The sequence below is a fragment of the Passer montanus genome, unplaced genomic scaffold (assembly GCF_014805655.1).
Source record: "Passer montanus isolate IOZ18808 unplaced genomic scaffold, ASM1480565v1 scaffold10, whole genome shotgun sequence".
In the NCBI taxonomy this organism is placed as follows: Eukaryota; Metazoa; Chordata; class Aves; order Passeriformes; family Passeridae; genus Passer; species Passer montanus.
The window spans coordinates 26,879,114-26,903,983 of NW_024356505.1; the positions used below are offsets into that span (position 1 = coordinate 26,879,114).

The 24,870-nt window shown below is 41.2% G+C and overlaps 2 protein-coding genes across 2 annotated transcripts in view; one reads left to right on the forward strand and one right to left on the reverse strand.

Moving 5' to 3' along the window:
• Positions 1–223: 223 nt before the first annotated feature.
• Positions 224–1,982, reverse strand: LOC120500560 (formin-like protein 5). Its single transcript, XM_039705622.1, has 2 exons — positions 1,960–1,982; positions 224–776 (listed from the first exon to the last, which is right to left on the reverse strand). Exons 1-2 carry the CDS (start codon positions 1,980–1,982, stop codon positions 224–226), a joined length of 576 nt encoding a protein of 191 aa, XP_039561556.1.
• The window catches only part of KIAA1217 (KIAA1217 ortholog), a 354,772-nt gene continuing 330,535 nt past the window's right edge, over positions 634–24,870 (forward strand). Inside the window, exons 1-2 of the mRNA XM_039703559.1 lie at positions 634–750; positions 21,701–21,798. Of these exons, the coding sequence (XP_039559493.1) occupies positions 21,735–21,798 (64 nt within the window). The 5' untranslated portion in view covers positions 634–750; positions 21,701–21,734. The remainder of the gene's footprint in view (positions 751–21,700; positions 21,799–24,870) is intronic.

The following is a 24,870-nucleotide window of genomic DNA, read 5'->3' on the forward strand; positions in this document are numbered from 1 at the left end:
CTTAGCTAGATGCGGCTATTAGGATGCCTAATAAATATTTATAGCCCCTCGCCGAGGAGGTGATTGGCAGCACGGGGGCAATCCCTACCCTACAGCTGCAGGCAAGCAGCCGCCTCGGGGAAGCATCCCGGGGCGGGGGTCGCCTCTAGCAGGGTCGCGTTGCTTCCGCACTGGCGGAGGGGCCTGGGAGGGCCCTGGGAGCTGCACGGTCCGTGCCTCCCCCTCAGGGGCGGCGGGCAGGGCAGGGCAGGGCTGGCCCGGCCCGCGGAGGGACAGCGGCGGGCCCGCTCCCCCCGCGGCGCGGGAGGGCGCTGCCGCAGTGACTGCGGTCCCGCGGAAAGCTGCGGAGCCGCCCGCCCCGCCGCAGCCGGGCTGCCTGCAGGTGAAGTGAAAGTCGTCGGGGAGAGAGAGGAGGAGGAGGAGAAGGAGGGGGCGCGCAGCCCGTCCTGCGCGCTGCAGCCGGCGGAGGCTCCGCGCCGCCCCGGCCCCGCCGGAGTGAGTGGTGCCCACCCAAGTTCGCTTTCCCGGGGGAGCGGGTGACCTTGGCGCCATCGCCCCGCGGGCAGGTGGGGCGGAGCGGGCGGGGGTCGGCGCTGCCCCCGGTGCCGTCAGCAGCTCGGGGCGGCGGGAGCGGCTCCCGGCGCGGGGGAGGCACCGGCGGCAGCCCCGGGAGCCGCCGGCTCGGGAGCGCCGCATCTCCGGCCGGACTGGCCGCCCCTGTGCCCGCCTGTGCCTGCGAGTCTTCCGCTTGTGAGTAAACTTGGGAATGTGTCAAGCTTAGAAGTTTGGAGTGCCACAGAAACCGCTTTTCTCCCGAAAAACGTGAGGGGGGGTGTGGGGTGTGCGTGGTGTTGTGTGTATCGCATGCTTTGGCTGTCAGAAGCTTTCCACAACAAAATGACTGTGCTTTTTGGAGGAAGAGAACCCCAGCCTAAATCCTTTAGGAATGTGCAGTTTGAGTCGGGAGCTTTCCCTCTGAGACCTGGGGAGGAAAGCGCAGCTCTGTGAGCGCTCCAAGTGCGGGGTCCGCAACCCTGGACCTGCTGCTCTGATCGCGGGGACCGTGCGAGGGTCTGGGAGATGTTTCTATGGGGTGTTTTGCATGTCTTTGCCCGTGTATGTGCCCTGAGGTGTGATCTATTCTCAGCCGAGAGTCAACTTTTTCTGCTGTTTCTGGAGTTCAAGCAAAACTATTGTTAGCTTTAAGAATAGCAGGATTTGGCTTGTTCGTGCTTGGCAAAGTTCAGCCCCTGCATGCAGTACTGGGCAGTATGGTGATGTCAGCTTTTCAGAATATTTAAATGTCATGTTTAGTGCTGCATATCTTTGCTGCTGTTTAAAATCAGTCATTCTTAGTGTGCTTTAACTTCTTGCTCTCTCTCTGTCCTAATACCTTCAAAATCCTTGTTTGGAGTTCTGCAGATGAGCGTTGCATGCTGCCCATGGAAATCAGCAGCTCTCGTTTGCACATCTCTGGGAGCTCGGGAAGGCTGCCTGGACAGTAGCTTTTGCTTACTGGGAAAGCACAGTTAGACTATTAGGCAAAGTATTGCATAATATCAAGCATTAAGATGTAATCTTGCAGACTTCTGGTAAACTGACTTTCTGCATGTTAGAGATCAAACCCATGTTATTTATTTTTTCCTTCTGACCTTGTGAACTGTGTGAAGTGCAGTGAGTATGCACAGAAATCTGTGTCCTCTAGCTCTCTCAGAATGGCATTTTCATACAGTGATCAAGCTAGATCTCTGACTAACTATATCAACTATTTTCTCTTAACTCTGTGTTCCCCAAGCCAAACCTAATCTCAGATTCTTTTGATAATACCCAAACTAATGCATGCAGGAATTTCTGTGCACACAGCTGATCGTGCTGTATGTACAGTGGTCAGGGTGCAGCATTGATGGTGCACAACTCTTTCTGCAGCCAGAACCTCCTCTGATTTTGTCCTGTGTATACCTGGAGCTCTCACAGATGTGCATAGGCCCAAAAACTTTATGTAATGCCATAGTTCAGGCTTAGATTGTAGAAAAACATCTTCAGATCATTGCACAATAAGAGGAGGAAGTTTATTGTTGAGTATTTTTAATGTTTCTGTATCTGGAAATATATATATATATATATATATATATATTTCCTGTATGGCAGAAAAATTATTCTAAATTCAGATTAGCTATGTTTTCTAAAGCATTCACTATGCAACAATAAAATAGACATTAAATAAAACTCCTGTATTTGGTTACCCCCCTGCCACCAGCCCATGAAAGGATTGCCTTTGTATTCTTATTCATCATTGGTTTTGTCAGGGTTGTTTATTTGGTTTTGGTTTATGCCTTTCTTTTTTCCTTAACAGATAGATGTTCTGATTAGCTAATTTGCTGTCTACCTACATTCAGTGCTTGACATAGCAATGTCCTGTTTGTTGCTCTGTAATCAATTGCTGTACTGGTATCCATGTGTGTAGGTTTTGGTTTAGGCTATAGAAAGAGCTGGGAAAAGTTAGCTTGCCTTTTTTTCTTTTCTTTTTTTCTTACATATGCCTAAGGAACCAGTGCTCTGGTAGGGCAGTTTAGTTTCTTGACTAAATTGATTTCTCCTCATTGAAGGTTAAAGCTTGGCAGCCTTTAGTGTGAAGCCTTGTGTAATAGGGGCTGACTGGGCAGTGGTTTTGTTGGGGCAAAGATGACGTCTAGGCTGCTGTTGGTAACAGTTTGGATTTTGTAAGGTTGCCCTTAATTGAACAGCTCTCTTGTGTTTGACATTTGCTGTGACCTCCTGCTGTAAGCAAAAGGAGACAGTTAATGATTTTGAAGCTTGTCTTTCACTCAGAGCTGAAAATGAGGATGTTTATTTCTAGTTCCTGTTCTAACTCTCAGCCATGGTTGATGCTTTGCTTTTTTAAAAAATTTTAAAAAAATTCTATTGCATCCTGATCACACTTGAAGTTTTTACAAACATGCAGAAAAACTTATGCATGTACTGAGAACCTAGGTGCTTAAAATTTGCTTTAAAGATACAGAAGTCTTAGAGATAAACCTTGCCCATTTTTACAGTAGTTACGTTGATTAGTCAGAGTTTGCAGTCTATTGGAAGTTAAGTCAGAAGCAGTGAAGAAAGCAATGAGGAGAAAGTAGACTGTGGGTGGTAAACATGGGATGAAGAAAAAGGGCTGTGCTCTGGAGCAGTAAGCAGAGGGCGCAAAGCAAGCTGAGAGGGAGGAAAACTAAAGAAATAACTGGGAGAGTGGGGTGGAACTAATGTTAGCTGGCAGGGAAAGAGAAAAAATATGGACTTTCTTTTCTCTTTGACTCATCACTTATGTCAAACTGCAATGAGTTTAAATCCCATGGAGAATGACATTATTTTTACTTACCATTCCTTATGCCAATTTGTATTTGACACTGTCGTGGTGGGCAGAATCTCAAGCCCACAGAGAGGAATTTTATTGAAGACCAGTTTTGCTGGCTTGTGGTAACCAGTGAAATAATTTGTGCATCACCTCAGTCCTGGGCTCTTCTACTTAAATAGTGCATGTGACTGGTTTTCCATGGTGTCTGTGTGTGTTTGCACCTTGGCAATGGTACCGAAATTGGCAACTTGAGCATTCAGAGGGTGGTTGGTGGTAACTGCTTTGTCTCATAAATAGCCCAGCTGGAATGTAAATTGCTGACCTGGGGGTGAAGGCCTTTCCAGTCCATTGCAATTACTTGAGCTTTTGGGCCTCTTCCAAAGCAGTGCGTTCCAGCTAGGCATCAGTGATTCTTTAATTCTGCAAAAAATAAATTGCTTTTCCTCAAATGTGTTGTTCTGTGGTGCAAAGGGACATTCGCCTGTGATACCAAACATCTCAATCCCTCTGGCTGGAGAAGGTGTGGTCCTTGGTCCTGATTCACTGAAGACTTGCACATAACACTTGAATTATATTTATCTCTAAGTCCTTTGTGTTCGTAGATTTGGATTCACTAAAGATGCCTCAGAACTTGTATACATAGTTTATATATATGCAAGACTGTTTCTCTTTTTTTTTTCTCCCTCAGCACTGTTGAATAATAGTGTTTCTTCCATTTTTTTATCCAATATCAGCTGGAATTGGCTATATTCCTGAATGCTTCAGAATTCATTAAATAATGGAATGGTAGTTTTCCAAGCCAGCATGAAATTAAATAACTCTAAACTTGTATACACAAAAGAATATGCTGAGATATTTGTTGTTAACATTAAAGTGTACTGTTAAGTCTTGGGATAACAACATTGTCTGTCCCAGGGTAGTGGGTAATGCCAGGGAAAGAACTGTTTTTTTGTCAAGGACATAATGAATTGGGACAGTGCAGTGGTTATTCCAAGATCATCCCTTATTAGTAAATATTGGTGGTGGTTTGGGTGTTTTTTGTTTTGTTTTGCTTTTGGGCTTCTCCCTTCTATTTTCATTTTTTTATAAATTAAGGTGATATTAAAATGATTGGTTGTTATCCATTTTGTTCCAATTTCTTTGGATTGTGAGAGAGAGAACAAACCCTTCTGTAGTTGCCCACTGAAAATATCTCAGGAAACCTCTCCCTTCTATTTTCATTTTTTTATAAATTAAGGTGATATTAAAATGTTTGTTCCAATTTCTTTGGATTGGGAGAGAGAAAACAAACCCTTCTGTAGTTGCCCACTGAAAATATCTCAGGAAACCTTGAGAGGTTGGAGTATCTCCAAATCACTTGATACAGTGTTTGGATTTGTGCAATTTAATGGCAAGTCTGTAAAATCTCGTGGACTGTGTGTTTCTTTAAAACAGGGTAGCTTTACGTTCTTTTCCTGTATCTCTTCCTTTCTCCTGTAGCATTATGCAACTTTTTACTTTAGCTCCCAAATTGTCTAAAATATAAGCTCTCTCTGTGTGTGTTTTGTTTGTTTGGTTTTAGTTTTGTTTTGTTTTTGTCCTGTGCCATATAGACTAAAATCAGTTTTTAGGTCTTATAAGACATATATTACTTTTCTACATCCCTTCCTGGGGCACAGTGAGATGTGAAATCGTGCCTTTGTAGGCTTTGGTAGGAGTTTGGTTGAGAGGCACAGGATGGCTAAGGGGGACAGGGATCTCTGAAGGTCATCCTGTCCAACCTCCCTGTTCAAGTAAGCCCACCTAGAGCTGGTTGTCCAGGGAATTTTTGTGCATCTCCAGGGATAGAGATTTCCAAGGCTCTCTCCTGTGCTCAGTCAGTGTTGCTAAAAAAAAATGTGGATTCCTTTGCGATGGAATTTTAGGGGAGGGTTTAACATCTTTGTGATTGGTGATGATTATTTGATGAAAGATGCAATTTAAACCAAGTTAAACCCATCACAACCAAAAACTTCAGGGGTTTGCTTATTGCAAAGATGCTTTAAACAAATTTGTTCTGCTCAAACTCACAAAAGCTGGCATTTTATTCTTCAGCTGGCCTACCTGGTTCTTTCCTTTCATTCAGTATTTCTGTGTTCTCTATCCCAAAAGAGTATGAGCACAAGAAACCTTGAAATCCTAATTACCTTTACAAGGATGGAGAAGGAAGCCCTGCTAGCACTACTGACTGAAGGACCCATTAACTCTGGAAGAAAACAACTTAATCATGTCAGATTTAGGAGTTCTGGACCACAAACATCTCCACATCATCCTCCTCTTTTCCTGGTGCAGCTGATGCTGGTGGGTGCTGCACTTCTTCTGTCCCTGAGTCTGGATATGCAGTTCAGACAGACCTTTTCCTAGCTGGAGTCCCAGCCTCAGAGAAGACTTTCTGGGAAACAAAATACATATTTATAAATTAATTTACAGTTTGTGGTGTTCACTGTGTAGCTAACATTAATACCCTATTCTGTGCTTTCCTTAGAATACATTGAAACTGCATTGCATAAATTCAGGTTTGCTGCATTATTCAGGTATAATGTACAACAGAGTATGCAAGACTACTATAGTTAAGCATTTACTGATTTTCATTTTAGAAACTAATTGTGTATAGCTTTTTGACCTAGGAAGGATTTTATCAGTGAAACATAGCAATACTTTTCTCTCATCATAATGAACTCACTATATTCTGTTTAAACCAAATTTTTTTCTTGTCCTATTGCATGAAACAGAGGAATAGAAGGCTCTCTGCAAGCATGCCAGCATTGTGTTTTTGGCTATTAGGAAGCCAATGGAGAAAAGCAAGAAGGTTCTCTTGGGATCATGTAAAAGAGAGCATGGACTGCAAGATGGTTAGGACTGAATATTGCTTTAGTAATGACAAGTCCTACCTTGGAAACAGCATTCTGTCTGGCAGGAGTCTGAATTCTGTGATTAGGAAATTTATTCTATCCTTTATTGCTATGACTTTGTACAGAGATTATTTGGAAAGGTTTGCTGGAAGAAGTTTCTGGAAGTTATTTGTCTTCATGTTGAAATCCGAAAGGATGGATTATACGTATTTGTTACTCAGTCATGGAGTATGTAATTAGTACTTTGGCTGAACATTAGTGAGCAAATGCTTTCCATTGTAACATTTGTTTGAATAAACCACTTTTTAGTATGGATAATCCTCTTTTAACATAATTGAAACATGGAGCTAATACTTAAACATTTTCAGATTAAAGACCGATGGGATAGTTGTAGTATGCTACTGTAAAATCACCAAAGAAACATTGAAGGAGTCACGTGCTGTAAGCATGACTACAAGATTTCTGTATTTCATCCAGTCTCATTTCTATCATTCTTGTATGTGGTGGTATAATAATTATAAAGACTTTAATTACCTAAGAGCTTGCCAGCTTGCATTTGCCAACTATGCTGAAATCCTGGCCAAAATCTTCAAAATCATGCAGTAAGCTGCTGTTGGCTCAGAGCAGTGGATATAAATAGATGATATGGTGCTGAATTACAATTCATTATTGAAATTCAGATAGTGTCTAATAAATAGCCATAAAAAAGCAACATTATTTCCCTAATTAGGGCTTTAAAAAGAATGCAGTATTTTAAAATTTTTTATTTAGTAAAGGTAATGTTTATCACAAAATTGTAAGATCTAGTTCATAGTATAGTGACTTTTCAAAAACAGAAAAATATTTTTGTTCGGAAAAAGAGTTGTGGTCTACTGTCTGGTTTGTTTCCAGTAGGAATAGTTCATAATTTTATTTTGGGGTGAGGTAAAATTTGGTTGAAGACAGTGCATTTTATACATAAATTGCTTTTCAAGCATCTTGCTTCAGATATTATGTTGAAGAACTGTAGTACTAGTTAATAGTATTTTCAGAATTATTTGTGTTGCCTCTTCCCAATAATAAGGAAAATTTGTGCCACATTGGAACTTTGAAAATGGGAGGATACAAACGCTTATAAATGGAATCACTTTTAACTGATCTGTATGTGACTCCATAATAGTACCTTCCAGGGGCTAGAATAACATCAAAGTCCAATGGCATGACACATTGTGGCATGTATAGAAAGAACTCATGGGAAGAATCAGGCTGGAAGGGACCTCATAATGTCTCTAGAGTGGCCTCCAGCAGACAGCAGGGGCAGCTGTGGTGTCAGAACTGGCTGCCTAGGGCTTGATTCAGTCACGTCTGTGCAGGCTCCATCCATTTTCAAATCTCTCAGGACAGCCTGTGCTGCTGCTTGACCCTCCTCCCAGTGAAAATGCCCGTAGGGATCACAGGTTTCTCCAGCCTGTGGGCTTGGTGTGTGCACCTGTGTTAGATCTTGACTCGGTTCTTTGTGCTGCCTGTCAGGTGGTTTTGTGGTTTGATTTTTAGAAGAAGGGGATCAGTTCCCTGATTTAAGCACCTAGGTGCTTGGGCTGTTTTGCACACAGAGAAGTTGGGTGCCTTGGAATCCAAGCAGAAATGCACTTCTTGGGGCAGGAGGAGCAGAGAGTGAGGGAATGCTGTGTGTGTTCTGTTTGATATCCTGTCTCCATGGAGCTTAGGCATATGAGGCAATGCCAAGTATTGGGTGTGCAAGAAGTTCAAAGTCTAGCATTTGCAAAGCAAATGTGGGGCCAAGACCAGGACCTAGCTCCCAAAGCTTTGCCTGTTTGTGTTGTGCAGCTAGAAAAGTTGTTTAATTGACTTATCTCTGCTCCTCTGAAACATGAGGCCTGATTATGAATACTTTGGGGCTTTTTGGCTGATAGACCAGGTTAGTTTGAAGCACTTTCAGCAGAGTTTCATGTACAATGCTGCCTTCAAACTAGCAGTTCTTCCATAGTAGGTTCTTCTAAGATGTACTAGGTAATTCTGTGAGTGGTAATTTGAGGAATTCAAATTATTTCAGCCCCTAGTTAGCACTTTCAGCATCACTTGGCAGGAAAATGAGAAAAACATTCAGCAAATCCTCAGCCTAAGTAAGTTTAAACCCGCTTCTGCACCCTAGCATTGTAATTGCTGAGGTCTGTTTATGTGTGTCCTATTAAAACTCTGCAGCTGGATGAACAACACAACATCCTTGGGGGCAAGAAAGCATAAAGCTATTTCCTTTCTTTTCAAGAGATGGCAATGCTGAGAAAACTGGACCTATGAGTGCTGTGCCACTGAGCTAGAGTTCAGTGTCTGCAGATGCAGTTTCTCAGGCTTTATCTGTGTTACACTGAAGTGTGTAGCTGCTGGTGTATTCACTAAAGGTATTCATGATGGATACATCATCTGTCAGCATGCTAATAAGCATCATTAACTATCCTCAAAGCAGCTAAATGATACAGCTGTTGAAAAGGCAGGAGTTGCACTCTAGCCTCCTGTCTGAGCTCCTCTTTAGGCCCTAATGGATGGAGCTGACTGAGGGAAAACCTGAGGGCAAAAGCTTGGAGGTGGCTGAGTCTGAGATGTTTTTCCTTTTGATGTTTGCTTTAATATGAACAGAGCACCAGCATGCACTGGAATTGTTTGACTAGAGTTATTGTTTTGGTGTCTAACGACCCATGACCATTTATTAGTTTCTGATGTTATTACTACAATGGCACTAACATCTAAAAGTTTCCAATTGATGCAGCGAGGCCACTCTGCCTTCCTTGACTACTCATAGGTGCAGATTTACTGGTAGGTTAACCTTTTCATTTTTTATTGTTTTCAAGGTGTTGTCTTGTTTATGTTAAATGTTGCAAGTTTTCTTTGTAAACCTAGTGTGTCCATTGGTAGCTATTAATATCCTATTACTGTTCTTCTGTTATTTCATAATGCTAACCTTGTAACCAGTTCTTTTATGGGGTTCTCTTTATGGCCTCTGGCACAGAGCTTGGTGTCTGGATTGCTCAATAAAGACCAGACCTCTGAACGCTTTATATCATTCACAAAAAATTAGCCCATCCACTAGCATCCAGCCTGGCAATTAATGGCTTTCAATTAAAAAAATAAAAATTAACCTGTTATGGAGAAAATCCCCCTCGCGTTTTCGGGAGGACTGACACGAGAAAGGGGCGCTCTGAGGTTAGTGAAGGAGGTGTGTGGCACGGCGAGGAGGCGTTCAGCATCCCCTGCCCCTCGGGCTCGGGCGCTGTGCTGCTGGGGCGCGCTGGCTCCGCGGCTCGGGCAGAGCAGCTCCGCAGCTCTCTGCCCTTCTGCGGGCCGGGGCTGGAGCATCAGTGCTACCCTGTGTGTCCAGCGGAGTTTTAAAGGTTACGCGGGGCGTTGTGTGCAGGGCGAGAACAAGAGTCTCTTTCTTCTGCAGGCTGCCGGTTTCGAGAGCTGCTGGCAACTTTTAACGAGTGATAAAGTTGTACTTTTTCCTACTCCTTTTATTTTTATGGCTGACATTTAAAAAATTCTGAACAAATATCTGCAAAGGGCACCAAATAAGCTGAAAATTATTAAGATTCAAAGATTGAAGTACGGTGGTGTAAATATTTAAACCACAATTTTGTTTATTCTTTCTTTGGTGGATTAATCTAGTCAGTGAAAATCTGCCTCAAGTTCTCCTGCCCATTCCCTCAAAGAGAACATCTTTTTGCCATGCAGCACTGCTGGACACAGTTGCTATAACAATGGCATTTCTTTATTTGTGATTCTGTACTAAGCTGAATTTTAAGGATACCAGGTTTTCTCCCCATCTTCACATTCTGTCACTACAAGGATTTCATTTCTCCAGTGCTCAAAGAAATACAAGCACAGTATTGATATTCCAAAGAATATCAATAACAGCTATTAATCAACTGTTTTAAAACTTTACTATGGTTTCAAAGTCAAAGTTCACCAGAAACACAGAGCAAATCCGGCGCTCTAGCCAGTCATGCTAGTTCCTTAGGTGCAATGCACCCTCTGAATTCAGACTCACAGAAGTCCTCCTGACCCTCAGTTTACTGATGTTCAGAACAATGTTACTAAGCCTTTTAAGATTTGCACAATTTTTTTCCTGATAGGGTTATTTCTCCATGCCTTACACTTGCTCTACAAGATGAAATCCAATGGTAGTGATGAAAAATATAGCCACTTTTTCCTTTTGAGGCTATACAATGGTATTTGACATACAGAATTCAAGCACAGAGGTATTCAGACAAAATGTCAACATATTGTAGAGTGACAAAATGTCACTATATTGTAGTCACCTCTCAGATTCAGTATTTTATTATAGACCTCTATGTAAAGGCTATGTTTGTGAGATTTGACACGTCTAGTAACTTCTAGCATGATGTACTGCAACTTGAGCCCAAATCTCATCTTCACACATTTGTCCCCTTCTAAAGTAAGGGGAAAGAAACTGTACCTTTAGAAAGGTACAGACATTACACTTACTGTCCTTTTTGAAATAAACCAACCCAAATGTACAAACAAATTTGTAATGTAGGACAAAAAAATCACTGAGGCATAAATCCTAAAACCTTGTGGCTAGTTATTCTATGGTTGAATATCACATGAAACATTCAAATATAGCAAAGTGAGCTATTCATTATAACCAGACAGCTGAATTACTGTGAGTGTAACAGTTCAGCAAATGTCAGGTACTAAATCTGAACTGATGAAATGTGTAATTGGTTTAGTTGATGCATTGATTTTGAAGAATTTCAAACTAATATGTGTGTACTAATAAAGGGCATTTTTTCATTGCAGCAAGCATGAGCAGAACTTTCTATTCACCATCCCGGCCCCTCAGTTTTGTTTTACACAGCTGAGTAACTGAAACTGAGACTTTCTGTCATGTGGAAGCAACAAGAAAAATGTTTGTAGTCTCCTAAATAGCTTTTTTGTCCTAAAGATGTCATATAGTCAAACCACAATTTTCCTGCATGGTTAAATATTAAAGGACAGCAATTTGCTTGTTGAGAATGGTTGATACTTCATTTGTGGTTTGGTGATTTACTTATTTATTGGTATATTCTCCAAAAGAACTTTTTTTGTTTCTATATGGATAACTCTAGCAAGACAGGGACTGATGGAACTGACGCTTTATAGCTGCTTTTAGTTTTGAACTTTGGAACTAATGAACTAGCAGTTCTCAGGGACAGAATTAACACTTAGGTTCTGTGTGTATTAACAGTTGCCTGCTTGCTGTGGCTCATAGGAGGTGCCATGCTGGACAAGCAGTGCTGAGTGAGGGATGCACTGCACACATCTGCCCCTTGCTGCTCCTCCAGTAGATGAATCAGGAGTTTTGATAGTAGCACTGCAGAATGATTAGAAAACAGGAGGCTGCAGAGTTCAGTAGCTTCTGTGAGCTTGAACGCTGAGTGTTTTCTTCTCTTCTCCCTTCATAGGGTAACAGGACCTACTAATGTGACCATTAACTGGTAGGGTTGTGCAAGTTGCTTTGTGAAGTGGGGGAGGAAGGTGAAAGTGACAAATCTGGAGCTAGTTGTCTGAAATTGGAGGGTGTCACAATACAAGTGCTCTTCTGAACTTCATTATTTCTTTTCCTATGGTTTGCTACTATCAGAGAAGAGGGCTAATAAATAGTAAAGTTTGAAATGTTGAAGCCTGCCTTGATTTTTACACAAAGTGGCAGTTCCAGAGCAGTTACACCCCTGGCTTCTATTGTTGTCTTCCTCCAATTCTTGTTGGTGTTTTAGCTCTGTAGTACAGAAAAGAATCTTTCACTTATATTTTGTCATCAGCTTAGGTTCCTCCTTGTCTCCTGAGACCTATATGTGAGCGTATTTGTAGAACTTGCTTAATAGTTTTATAACCCATTTTTACAAACAACCTGCACCTTTATTTCCTTGAGGAATTCCTTTCAGGTGCAGTGTTTATGACACAGGTTTGCTTTTGGCTGTGTATGCACATCCTTAGTTGCACCCATCTTTACCTGCACTGTAAGAGAAGCTTGGTGTGCATTGGCAGTGCTGCTTTTAGAAAGAACAAAGTCTGTAGATGCAGAGCCTGAGATGGAATTGTATAACCTTGTGCTTGATGAAAGCTTACTTTGAACCAATGCTGTCCATAAGATATGCTTCTGCTATATCATTCAGGTTCTTACTATAAAGGTGTTTTTTATAATCTTCTTTTTCACTTTCCTCTTTTTATTTTTTCCCCTCAGTTTCCATCATGAGTGTGTTCAAAGTAGTTGTTTGTGGTGCTGAATGTGACAGAAAGCTAAGCAGGAAGCCTGGGACTCATATGCCATGCTTTGAGCTCCCTTTTGAGTGTTTGTACAGTTTTACCTCCTGGTCTGGGATCTTGTGATACCAGAGAGAGAAACTGGTGTGATACAAGAGTCTTGAGCTCCATTGCTTTCATGGAACACATCTGTTTCATATACCTGATCACTCAGTTTATTAGCAGTGGTGTTACAGTTGTCAGGCTTTCAGCATACATTTATTTTAACTGTGTCATAAAGTAGTGTTTAGCAAACAGTACTTCATGTTTCTTTTCAAAAATTATGTTTATTATCAAACATAGTAGTTGAGTTATAAGTAGAAACCAAAATGGTTGCACGAAGCATAAATATTTCTTACCTTTGGGGATGATGAAAGAAAATACCTTTGAATAACAGTGCTTTTCTAAAATGAGTAAAGATGAAATGTGAAGATAGTTTGTGGGCTCAAGATGCTGAACATCCCGCTAGGAACTACTAGGACCCATCAAATCCTACAAACCTAGCCTCTACATCCATGTTCATAACAAAATACCGACCCTGAGACATGGCTGAAATGTAGGGACAATCTGTCTGAATACCTCCATGCTTTAATTCTTCATGTCAAATATTGTGGTGTAGCCTCAAAAGGGACAAGTGCCTATATTCATACATTGCTGCTGTTGCCTTTCTTGTTCTACAGCAAGTATAAGAGATGACAAAAACAAGCAGAGGGTCAGATGGACTTGTGCACGTCTGAATTTGAATGGTGCACTGCACTTAAGGAACCAGCGTGACTGGCTGGAGCACCTCATCACCTCTCTGTTTCTGGTGAACTTTGACTTTGTAACCATAGCAAAGTTTTAAAACAGTTGATTAATAGCTGCTATTGATATACCTTGGTCATACTGTGTTTGGGTTTCTTTGAGCATTTGAGAAATGAAATCCTTGTAATGATAGAATGTGAAGATGGGGAGAAAACCAAGAACCCTTAGAATCCAGTTTTGTATAGAATTGTGAATGAGGAAGTGCCATTGTTATAACAACTGTATCCAACAGTGCTGTGTGGCAAAATGAAGCTGTTTGAATGTCTTAATTGAATTTTCATACATAGCATATTTGGATTCTTTCCACACACAAGCTTAGTTAATTTTCCTGTGTGCTGTAAGATTAAAACATGGCAACATCAGGGATTTTTTTACACTTTTAATTTTCAAGATGTCGTGCACAGATTGATTTCCACACCACCACCATTTCCTATTTTTTGTGTTGTTTATGAGAGAAATATGCATATGTAAATTCTATTCCTTATATGTGCTAAAGCCTTTCAAATACATTGCTGAAGTGTTTAACTCTTTAGCAGAGTGATACCTTATTATATTCACATATGTGCAGTTCTGTCATTCCTTAGTTGCTCTGCCTTGTCCACTGTGATATTTTAGTAGTCTTTTCAGAGTTCCTGGGATTTTGTCTGTAGTTTACAACTGTACAGGATGGACTTTTCAATAAGTCATTCCTGGTGTGTTTCTTGAAATGACAATTACTAAGTAATGTTTTCTCTTTCTGAGATGTGTGGATCTGGATGCAAACAAGACACAGGTTTTATATTGTCTGTCTACATTTATAAAAGTACTCTTTAGCTGTAAATGGGGATGACTGAAGCACAGCCAGGAAAACTTTATTTGATATTTGGATGATTGCCATAAATAGAATTCAGCTAACACATGCCTTTGTCAGTTGTTGAAATTCAACTTTAAAAGGATTAATTTCTCAACCCTACCCTGCTGTGCAGAATCCTGAATATTAACAGCTTTTCTGAAGGTTAGTGGAACACTGCATTAACTGGTTTTTGTTCAGCTATGAATTGCTCTTTAATAGTAGAAGTTTTGGTGCTAAGAGTTGTGTTTTAAAAAATGCCAGAAACAAATTTGACTTCTCATTTTTATTTTCAAGCACAAGAAATAATGACATTACAGTTATGATAAAATATTAATGATTTTGGTGATATAATAATATATCACTGGTCATCTTTCTTTAAAATAGAATTCTTCTATCTTCACTAACACACTCTAGTGTGCATTTCAGAGTTGGAGTAGCTGCATTTGCAGGTAAGATTTAATCTTACATTGTCCAGTGCTGCACCATCAACAGAGTGCTCAGATCCTCTGCTGAGCCTTCAGTGAAGCTATGCCAACAAGAACTTTTTAACCATGACGTTTTCTAGTGCAGGTAGAAACAAGGCATCTGCCTTTCCCTGTGTGCTCATGAATTGTTTTGAGTTTGCTTCTTTAGTCTGAAGCCAGAGGAAACTGGAAGGAGGATTTTCTGTTTGGCTGTGTAAGGCATTTTTGTACATGCTGCAGCTTCTTTGAAAACCTGCCACTGCTGCTGTAGCATCAATGCAGCTCTGCTGCTGGCAATAACAGGAGCACTGGTGGGAAGACTTGCTTCCAGTCTTTTACTGCTTTAACATCTACAGGTACCCTGAATTCAGTGTGGCAGATAGAGGGAGGGTATAGCACTCTATATTTTGTTTCCACTGTCCTGTCTTTAGTGGTGCTACCCAAATGAAAACATGTGATGAATGTTAGGAAGGATACCAGTTGTCTTGCTGACATACTTTCATTTGAGAGCTGTGTGAAAATTAGTGGTCCAGATGCAGCTGGGAAACCTATTCTGAACAAGTTAATATCAATAGAAGCAGAGGAAAGAAGTCTTTGTGTATTTATCAATTAATCACATTATTTTGAGATGTATACTTGACGACATTAAATTAAAACATTGTTTTAGTAAGTCTTTCCGAGCAGATTGAAGACAGGGTAAGACAAATTCAATTGTGCCCTGCTGATGGCTGGCTGAGTGTGGATAGATAGAAGGTAGGAGACTAGAGATAGTGGTGAAAGTAATCTCACCTCTAAAGAGTTACAGCCGTGACAATTATCAAGCATTAAGAACAAGCCTGCCCTTAACAGGCCACAGCTGGATGTGGTTAAGAGGGGTATTATAAAAGAGCAGGTTGGCTGCTCCAGAGGAGAGATGGAGTTTGTTGGCTGTGCTGAGAAGAAGGAGTCAGTGCTGTGAGGAGCTGCTCATGAGATATCACCGAGAAGGTACGGAACCTTTGCAATAGGATAACAACAGCTGAGGAGTCTAGGAATTCTTCCCATGACTCAGTTTCTAGGGGTAGTCAACTTTCTACAAAGTTTTAAGGTGTGTCTATTAAGACTCATATAGTGTATGGTGCCCTTTTACTCACTTTCACCAAGGATAGTTTTCTCTTGCTGTTTGACTTTTGCCATGCAGTTATGGTAAGGTTTCTATTGTTAAATCTGACTTGGCAGAGTTGGGTTTACAGTTGGGCTCAATGACTGCAAAGGTATTTTCCAACCTAAACGATTCTATCCTGAAGAATTTTAAGAAATAACAGAGACTGAAATCATATGAATTAATAATAGCTTTATGACTTGTCTGATTGCTGAAAATAGTTCTTTTCTTGGCTACATTACTGATTTCAAGGTACCTTAGCTAAATGCAGATGTTCCTGTTCACTGTAGCTAATGTACCACTTGTGTGTATATGACTTGCTCATCTGTCTGGGGTGCATCTGAAATGATGTCAAAGGTGCAGAGGTGTGTGAGAAACACCATTTGGATGCTTTCATATATCCAAAATGGAAGCTATTCAGCTCTAGATTGAAATGAATTCCATTAGGAGGAATTCATTTCAAGCAGAAAGTATGTTAAGAGCTCCTTCTGCTTACAAAAGCACACATCATCACTGAAGAGGCTTGGAAGGATTTCAGATCTGCTTGTGCTTTTTGCATTAAATGAATGACTTCTGGTGTTTCTATTCCTCTGCCCTTGCTCCATTGCTACTGTGTATTTTTCTACATTTTCCCACTGTCCCAGGAAGAGTCCTTGAGCCATTGCCTTCCTGCTTGGGTGGCTTCAGGTTTGCTCTGCATTTTGTTCTGTGTCTGCAGGCACCATCTCTGCTTGGCCCATGGCTGGGAAGTGGAAGCAGGCTCTTCCCTGTTTACGCTGAGCTATGCAGTTCAATTAGCTACATTTTATATAGCTCACTGAGGTATAACCTTCCCTTCAACAGAGCCCCCTTCTCACGAGGCAGCTCTCTGACCTGCCTCTTGTATGTGTGGTGACAGATTTTTGTGTATTTGCACCCTGTTTGAATTCTTGTGCTTCATGGAAGGGGCAACAAAGAGGGCAAAACACACTTTTACAAATTTTTGGTGTTTTGTTGTTTTTTTATCCTAGTGTGGTGGTGGAGAGGAATCTTCTGCAGGTCCCAAATGTTATCTGGGCAATGAATGAAAAACCTGTTGTGGTGCCAGGAAGAGCATGGCTGAGAGATGGGGAGCCTTGGTGAGGACCCTGGCCCTGCACCTCTGGGGAGGACCTGCCAGCCTCTCTGCCTGGCCACCATGCTCAAACTCTTGTACCTTCCAGGGTTCTCTTTGAAGGATGGTGTGTTCCCTTCTTGGAGACTTAATCTAAATCTGAAAATGCATGTGAACTAGTGGGGCAAGAGGGTGAAAAGCAAATTGTGAGGCTTGAAATACTGGGATAGCCCAGTTTTCTGAGATGTATAAAGAAGTTTTAACACTTCTAATTTAATTTTAATTGTTAATCTCTTTATTTGCCATTAAATTAATCTTCAGCTAGTCTATATTTTCTGTTGTTAATTTCCTTTCTGTTCTTTTTACGTCTATTTCCTATGGATTAACAGTATTATTCATTCCAAGGGTATCTATCAAACATAATTAACAAATAATTTCATGGACCAGAACCCTTTGAAAAAAATTGTTACTTTTAGGAAATAGGTTAAGCAGTTACTAGGTTATAGGGAGACAGTAAGAAAGAATTGAACAACCCATCTCTCCTTGGTCTGGTCTACGTTGACTCCTTCATGTTGTGTGCTATAGCTCTCATCTGCTGCCTGCAACACCTTCCCATCCCACAGTGAACTGTTTCTTTCTTGTGAGCAGGAGAAAACTTGGCGGGGCCATTTGGGGAGCAAGTCAAGATCTCTAAAGTCAGTTTGTGGAAGGCTGCTTAAGCTGCTGCCACTGGAGATTGAAGGTTACTGCATCAGTCCCATGCCGAGGGTGAATAGGTGATGCAGCTCTTGTAATGCAGAACTTCTCTGCTTGAAAGTTGAAACTGAGTCCATGTTTATACATTTGAATGTCTCATATTTAAAAATAAGAGTGATTATCTGTAGTGGCACACTAAATAAACTGCATTTTTCCCTCTTCAGAAACGCTTTTCCTCTGGAGAATCCAGCAGCAGCAGTATAAGGCAGTTGCTCTTTGCAGAATATGTGATTTCTTTCCTGGCCCTGAACTTTTATCTTGCTGAAACAAATATTTTACGATTAAGAACACTTGGCCACATCTGGTACATCTTAAAAAGGGTTGCTTTTCCAAGAATAGCATGCAAACATGAAATCAGAATCATAAGCAGATGTTTGCTAATATGGCCATAGATAACCTTTCAGTTTCATGTTTAATTTTTATAAATAACCATCTGTAAAGAATGTAGATTAATAGAGAACAGAGAATTTCTGTCAGTGTTAATATGTTAACTTTACTGTGTTGCTGATGTTGTACTTATTACTATAAAATAGCATTATTTATTGTATAAAATTGTCAGCTGCTTGTTGCACAAGAAAAGACATTTTTGTCCTTGCTCTTTTACAACCTGGAAATGTTTGCTTTTCTTCAAAGAACACAGGATGATTATCTGTGTCAAAAAGACTTCTAATTTTGGCTTAATTCTTTCATTCATTGATAAATTACTTGAATGCTCTGGAATAGAGGGAATTTCTGGCTTTCTTTTTGCCTTTACATTTTTAGTGAGCTTGGCATGGCTCTTGCAGTCGGGCTGGTAAAAATGAGGCATTTTCTCCCTTGACTGTTGGCCTGCATATTTTAGCTTAAAAAAAAAGAAAGAAATCTGTTTCATAAGGCAGACCAGTAGCCTTTTGTTTTCCTCTTATAATATTCTCCTTTTAACTTACTTAAATGATTTTTGGATAGTTCAGTGTACAGATGCAGCTGACAATACTCTTCCTTCTCTGAAAAGCCTCCCTGTCACTGCTGCAGCAGGAGACAAAGGCCTGAGCCATGCTGCCACTGCCTCTGCCCTTCCAGAAGGGTCCTTGTCACAGTGGGACCTTAACTGGTGGCAAAATGTATTCAGATGCCATCATAGGGAAGGCATGACATGGGACAATGTCAGAAGTGTCCCTTGGCAGTAAGAGCTGTGGTCTCTGGATGCTCCAAGCATGAGGCAAGTGCCATCTGCTTCCTGCTGAGGTATCCAGTACATCACTGTACAGCAGGATCTTTGGGGCAGCTCTTGGCATTTTAGGAGCTCAGGGTGGCAGTGGCTACTCGTGAATCTGAAAAATGATTCTTGACAGAGGCAAGTTGGGTGAGGAGTGCAAGCTGCCAAATCTGCTTACTCAGAGGATGAACCTTGTAGGGGAGAGGGGTGAAGTTCATTGGTGGGGCGCTGTCTGGGCTGTGCCACTCACAGGACCCTGCAAACCCCCTGCCCTGGCTCCAGAGACCTGTGCAGGACCAGTCAACAACTGGGCAGGTGGAGTAGGCTGAGAAGGGTTAATTGCCAGTTAATGAGTAAGCAATCAACCTGTAGAAGGTGTATGTTTGGGGCTTTTTTGGGTGTGTTTATTTTTTTTATTTTTGAGCTTCAAAACTTCAAAACATCTCACTTGATGATAATATTGACATTCCTCAGGAACAGAGATGCACATGAGTGTAGCAAGTACATCTCAGCATCCAAATTTGTAGACGACGTAAAAGAACTGTTTGGGAAAGATAGCACAGCACTGAGAATTCATTAGAGCATTGCTTGCATTATAGTTGAAATACCTTCAAAGAGAAACTAACAATTGAAATAAGTTCTGAAGCAGAAGAGCTTTGCAGGCATTAGAGAAGGGGTGGGTAGCAGCTTATGTGTTAGCAAAATATCTCCAGCTAGAATATTATTTTACATCCCTGTTGTGTAGTTTTCTCCCTTGGTAATTTACAAATGGAAAATAAAATTTGGAATTATAGCTGATTAGATATTGTGAGTTCTCAACAAAGCATGTTTGTGTTCTGTATGCAATTATTACAGAGTTGCTGGGTACAACTTGGTAGATGAATTTGAGTTATCTTTTGTGTTCAAGCAATTTAGTCTCGTCTTTTTTTGTATGAAGAATGAACTATGTTCTCCTCCAACTACAGCACTCCTTAGAGAAAGGATATTTTGTTATTTTTTTAACCAGTAATTATTTTTTAATTTTATAGTGAAAATTAAACTAATTTAATCAAGTATAGCCTGTACAAAAGATTTTGATTTTGCCAGTTGTGATTGTGCAGACTGCATTCTGGTTTAAATAAGCTGTGTTGCTGTTCTCAGTTCTGAAGACATAAACCCAGCTATCCTCTCTGTCTTCTTTTCCTTCTCCTGGCTCACTTATTTGTATGTGTTCAAGTACTTTGGTCCTTTCAATCCTAGATGTGAATCTGTGGTTCTTGCTAACAAATTGCCTGGGCTTGTTCTGAAAAAATGATGTGGAGGTAATACTGGAGCATTTTGCCAGTGCCATGCTCTTTTGATGGGAAACTGGGGCAAGGAGAGGCAGAGGAGCTGGGATTCTGCCTTTTGCTTTCTCTTAGGGTAGTGGGAAGCTCACTAATGTGGCCACCCTTTGGCAGGTGTGACCAATGATTCCCTACTGTCAAGCAGTGTTCTTAAAACTACTTTTGTTTTGAAATTTTGAGATCATAGGCTGTGTTTATCAGCCTACAAGACTTTGTGAATATGAAATGTTGTCTTTAAGTTTGGGAAAAATCCATTAAACCACTTAAATGCATGTTAAAGGGAAAATTGTATAATAATATCTCTGCCTTTCAGTAGATTGACATTGTTTGGTGTACTTTAATAATGGTCATTATTTCAAGGTATTGTCACCTTGAACCTAAATCACATTAATGGCAGTGATAATCTTTAAACTTTTAGTGTTCCTGAGTGATGAAAAGAATGTTGTTGTTCTTTTTTATTTTCTTGCTTCAAGATATGTTTTATTTGAAATGACTAGAACTAACAAATGGATGCAGTTTGGAAATGAGTATCGGTGAAATAAAGTTGAAATAAAATTTTAGAAATGCTGAGAGCTCAGAATTTCTTTGGGCATATGTCAGCTCTGTCTTGTGATGAAAGGTAGCTGATGCTTTAAGAAGTTGGATCATTTGTTTGCTAACTTGTGTCAGCGTAGTAGAGACAAGACTCAGGTGTGAGAAGCATGACACTGATTATGTGGATGGTTGTGGTTAGACCTATTGCTAATACAGTATCTAAATATTGCCAATGCAGTGTATAATATAATCAGGTCTAAAGGGTTGTACTATAAGCAGGTTCAATTAGAAATGTACATGTTTGCAGTCTTTGGCCTGCAGAATGCACAATTACAAGGCTACAAAGCACCTTTGTGTCTACTTTTGGATTTTATTTCTGCACATGATCAGATCTTGGTGCTGCTACTCACCTGTCCAAAAGTGTGTGCTCCCTCTCTTCAGTCTGGATGTACCCTGCAGGTGTCTCTGCCTGGGGAAAGGGTGAGGGTATGATCCACCTGGAAGCTGCCTGCAGCTTTGGGAGACCAGCTGGCCCAGACTCCAGCATTTTATACCCTTTTGCAGGCTGATTTCTACCAATGTCAGTCACAGTCATCACAGCTTCCCTGTCTCTGGAATGCATTCATTATGTGGACATACAGACAGTTCTTTCTGCATTTCCCACGTGGCATTCTAATCTTAGGGAAAATCACATTTCCAGTCAGAGACAATGGCAAGGGAGTGGGGGTGTGTGTGGGGAATAGGATTCAAAGACCTGACTGTCTTTCCTTGCTGTCACCCAGCTGCTGCAGGGCATTTCTGCTGGGTTAAAAATATTTGGTTTTGATATCTTTGCAATATTTTTCTGAAGTGAATAGCTGTTAAATTGCTCATACTTCCAGCTTTAATTGCATTTTGACAAACAATGTTTTGGTTAGTCAGCCTCCATGAAGCGTTGTTTGCAGGGTTCTCAGCTGTGGCTGTCTGTGGGAGGCCACCAGCGCTGGTTTCCAGAGGGACTTTAGCACACTCACTCTTGACTCGCTCCTTTCCTGTTTTAGGTTTCCTGAAGTTGCTGTGCTGTGATGCCCCGGAATGCCTCATGGCAGAGCCACCCGGCCGCCCCGCTGGAGCGTGGCGCTCCCCTGTAGAGAGCTGGGTAAGTGAAACCTCATCCTTGCTGTGGAAAAGGCTGCCTGCTCACGTGGCCCATCCTCACAAACCTGGTGACATGGGCTGGTCCCATTTGTCCCTTCCTGTGTGCCTTACCATGCTCTCCTGGCTTCATGTACATGGGAGGGGTTTGTTGGGAAGTGTTTCTTCATGTGTTTCTTATTTCTGATGTGCTTTGTGTCAGTTTCCTCTGGAGACGTACATTGGAGGGCTGTTTGTTTGGAAGTGGTGGATGCATGTTTTTCTTGTTTCTGATGTGCTTTGTGTCAGTTTCCTCTGGAGAGGTGATTATGTGTTAGATGGATAGATGGGGAGGATATAAAGGCAGAACTAACAGGAGCTGCAGATGCTCCCTAAGTTGTGAATTACACCTTCATTGTCTTTCTATATATATATATATATACACAGAAGATAAACATTGGGGTGAGGAAGGTGGGTTAGTGGAGGTGAATCTGAAATGCCCTCTTGCTCCTCTCTTCAAAAAAATTAATTTCTGGAAAAGTTTTTTGGTTGGTTTTTTTTTTTCCTGCCATGAACACTGCTGATTTCCTTCATGTGCTATGAGCCCCATCACATCTTCCATGTACTGCTAAAATGTGTTACATGTGCCTACCTGTTATGGAGCAATTACTCTCTGTGTGGTACTCCAGTTGTATCATTTTTCTCTTGCAAAAGTAAGGTGTGGTGGGTGGCTGGGACCCCATGTTTGAATCTCTAAGGAAGGCATTTGGTTGTTTTCTGTGTCTGAATTGGACTTGGGCCTTTGATTTTATCAGTGATCACTATGTCTGCCAGGGAGTCTTGCTGACACAGAGAACTCTGCTTACAATTCTTATATTTGGGAATAAATCTAGATATTTTCATGTTAATGTTTGTGGCTTTATAGATGGTTGTCAGCTGTTAGACAGAACTGTGGACTTCTGGACCTAGATCCTTCTAATAGCCCTGGCAACAAGTCCCACGGGTCGAAGGGGATGGCTCTAGGAATTGATCCAGCTGTTCAAGAGGAAGGGCAATTAAAGTATTCATTGACATCTGATCATTTGCTTTAACTATATACGTGGAAAGAAGGAGAGCTGTACCTAACATGAAGAAATATTCTCTCTTGGTTTTTCTACAACAAAGAACTATCTTGTGCAGTCTGGAGCCTGAATATGCCAAGCAGAGCTAAGAAGAAATTATCCTGTTTTATATAGATAATGCAGTCTGATGCTGGGACAGCTCCTCAGACCATTGGTTTGGGAAACTGATGGACTGTTGCCTTTTGGATTTCATTTAGGTTCTGACAAGAATGGGTTTTGAGCCTCTGAATTCCCCAAGGCCAACTACTTATGTTTTTGATCTACTACTGTAGTTGCTTTAGCAAGTGCCAGCTCGCTTATCCAGTGGTGGACATCCATTGTTAGTGTCTGAATTAATGGATAAAGATGCTGCTGCTTTTGAAAAATAGTCTGATTCCCAGGAAATGATCTTTCAAAGCTGTGTTGTTAGCGGATTATTTCCTGTCTTGTCCCATCATCTTGTTTGGGAGGAGATAATTGCAAGAAGAGGCATTTCTGTCTAGAGGCCCAAAAATTCAGAGGAAGTCTGAGCCTCTTGTCCTGCCTTCCCCTGAGGTGGAAACTACATGGCTGAGAGATCTGTCTGCATGGTCAGGGCTAATAAGTTATTTTGTTAAACTGGACCACTTTATCTTGAAAGCACTGTCTGTGGGCTGTACTGGTGTTTGAGGGCTGGGGCACTGGGGCAGTGTCTCTGGGAGGATTTGGAGCAGTGGTGGGTGATTACTGTTGCTAAGAAGAAATGTGAATTGTTGTGTCATCCATGCTGATGTGAAGCTGTGTGTGAAATCATTGTCAGCAGAGCAATATCAGTACACTGGCAGTGATCACTTGAACTGATGACCAGGTCCTGTTCAGCCAAAATAAACGTGTTGAGGTTTGTGGTTGCAATCTGTGCCCCCAGAGGCATTGTACTCTTATTTGCATCTTGGGTGGATGATATCAGCAACCTGCTCCTCTAATCTTGAGATCTGACCAGTGGAGTTACCTTATCATCAGGTTTTGTGATGCCATTAGCTCAAATGTTTGAAGTTGTTTCTGTTCACCATGCTTTGCATTTATTACTGGCTGTCTTGAGACAGGCTGAGTTTAAATTCATCTTACTGCTGTGTTTGTAGTTCTGAGGGACTGTGAGTCAAAGAAGGGAGACACCTTCTTTGAATCTGAAGCACTTTTTGAAAGTAGGTTTAGTACTTGAAAATTACCTCTCCTTTGGGATTTTGCTTCCAGCCAAAGGTGGGAGATAGCAAGGCTTTGAAGTGGGGTCTGGGAAGGTGGTGTCTCAGTCCTTCCCTCTATCTCTTATTAGTGACTCTACAACCTTTTGTATTTGCTCTAAGGAAATATCTTTTCAGTTGTTTTTTGTTTGTTGTTTTTTTTTTTTAAACTCCTTCCATAGTTGATTATTCATTTTATTAATTTTATTTGGAAGAGGGTGGATGTAGTTCAGTATAAATTTGCTTTATGGTTGTTTTAATGGTGCAAACACTTTCCAGTAGTAGCTTTTTTGGGAGTCAGTTGATTCACACATGCCAGCCATGACTGGCATTCACTTCTTTTTGAAAATAACGGATTTTGATCAGCTTGGTTATACCAGATGCAATAGGTTTGTTTTAGGCAACCTCATCTCAAAAGGGGAATGGCTATGTGGTGGGGCAAAGCTACAGCACATAGAAGTTTCCCAGCCTTGGCTGAACTGGTGTGGATTCTCAGCAGTGAGCTGGACATTTGCTGCAGCACAGTACAGTGATTTTAGGAGCTGAAAGGGAGTAGCTGGGTTAGCTGGAGTTGAAAGCTGTTGAGCAGCTTGAGCTTCATCAACCCAGCACTTACTATACCTCTCCCTCCATGGCACCACTCCTGGACTTTGTTCTTGAACAACCCTATGAAAATGATGGGGTTGAAGGGAATTTTGTGATTCTTTGTGGCTATTTATTGGTATTTTCCTGCTGCTATGAATATTCACTACATATATTTGGCTGGTTGCATTACATGCT

Bases quoted from the DNA above. Each gene is read 5' to 3' on its own strand.
- LOC120500560 (XM_039705622.1), bottom strand. From the start codon at position 1,982: ATGCACATCTGTGAGAGCTCCAG. The intron at 777-1,959 runs GTATACACAGGA...CAAACTTCTAAG, and splicing joins CACATCTGTGAGAGCTCCAG to CTTGACACATTCCCAAGTTT.